This window comes from Austrofundulus limnaeus, unplaced genomic scaffold, assembly GCF_001266775.1.
Source record: "Austrofundulus limnaeus strain Quisiro unplaced genomic scaffold, Austrofundulus_limnaeus-1.0 Scaffold360, whole genome shotgun sequence".
NCBI lineage: Eukaryota > Metazoa > Chordata > Actinopteri > Cyprinodontiformes > Rivulidae > Austrofundulus > Austrofundulus limnaeus.
Window position 1 is genome coordinate 359,009 of NW_013952762.1, and position 1,320 is coordinate 360,328.

The 1,320-nt window shown below is 35.2% G+C and overlaps 1 protein-coding gene across 1 annotated transcript in view; it reads right to left on the minus strand.

The window, feature by feature from the left end:
* LOC106528129 (contactin associated protein family member 5) overlaps positions 1-1,320 on the minus strand; it is a gene marked incomplete in the record, with an annotated part of 393,708 nt that overhangs the window by 304,129 nt on the left and 88,259 nt on the right. Inside the window, 1 exon segment of the mRNA XM_014023216.1 lies at positions 210-320. Coding sequence (XP_013878670.1) covers positions 210-320 — 111 coding nt within the window.

A 1,320-nucleotide genomic window follows, 5' to 3' on the forward strand; every position in this document is an offset into this window, starting at 1 on the left:
CAACTACCTTAGTCCTTTTGAAGACATCTGTAAACAATAAAAACTTCAAGAAACGAGGAAATCCAATCAAATTTCGACAAGTACAGCAGCTGTTCTCCACAGTTGGTGCAGCCTGGTGGTAGATTTATCCCCGTCCCAACTCTGAGAAAAAATGTTGCTGCAATAAAAGTCTGGATAAAGAGGGAAGAAGACTTGGGCTGTGTACTCACCCTCCCTTCTGTTGAGCTTGGCGTAGAAAGCAGCATAACTGGCTGAGGACTGAGAGGAGCTCTGAAAGGATGAGTGTGGCAGGGCCGACACCAGAGGACTATTGCAATTATCTGGAAAACACAAAAGGAAAATGTTGGCATTAGGATGTGTCCTGTGTGCRTCTTGTTGCTGAGCTTGAATTTGTTAAATAGACAGTATTTATTGTCCATTACCAATGGCAAAAGGACCAAAATGTGTTTGTTTGTCTGGCATGTTAGCAAGATATCTCATCAACTAGCATAAATATTTCAATGATATTCCCAAGGTAATTACTAGGTGTATATCTACAAATGACGTAAAATTTAACATAAACCAAATTCAAAGCTAAGCAACAAACACAAAAATGTAACTCAATCAATTTCACTGACATTAGACTAAAACTTGATGTGATCATAGCTGAGATTCATCCCCAACTTATACTTTGAGCACTAACTGATCGCACAAGATCTGTTTTTAAAACTTTACATTCAGATACTGGAATAAATTCTGTCTGTTAGTAAAATGTCTCATAAACAGATTTTAGAGGACTTCAGAAAGTAATTGTTGGTGGTACATCAACAACTGATTCGCTTTTAGATTCAACCYGATTCAAGATGGCTACCATAACCACGTGATCACAGAGAAATCCAATATTTACATTTATTCAGAATGACCATCTCATCCTGACAGGTTAGTCTCATTTACAAGTGAGATATGTTGAGCTAAGATTTTGTATAGTAGTATGTGAGTATTATCCCCCATGATACAAAAAAAAAAACCTGACATTAACTGCTGACAAGAACCCTCCAACATAACATGGGTCTGGCCCAGTTCTGGTCCAATATGGGGTGCTGTTTGTAAAGTTACACAGTCAAAAGTTACCACCAATATTTTTTATTTTATTTAGCCTTTTATAAGAAAAAAAGAACAGATTTCTTTTTCAAAGTCAGTTTTTCACCAAATGATTCATACATTTATAAAATGTCATAGTTTATAAACCAAATATTTTTCTTTTATTTAGCCTTTTATAAGAAAATAAGAACAGATTTATTTTTCAAAGTCAGTTTTTCACCATATGATTCATACATTTAT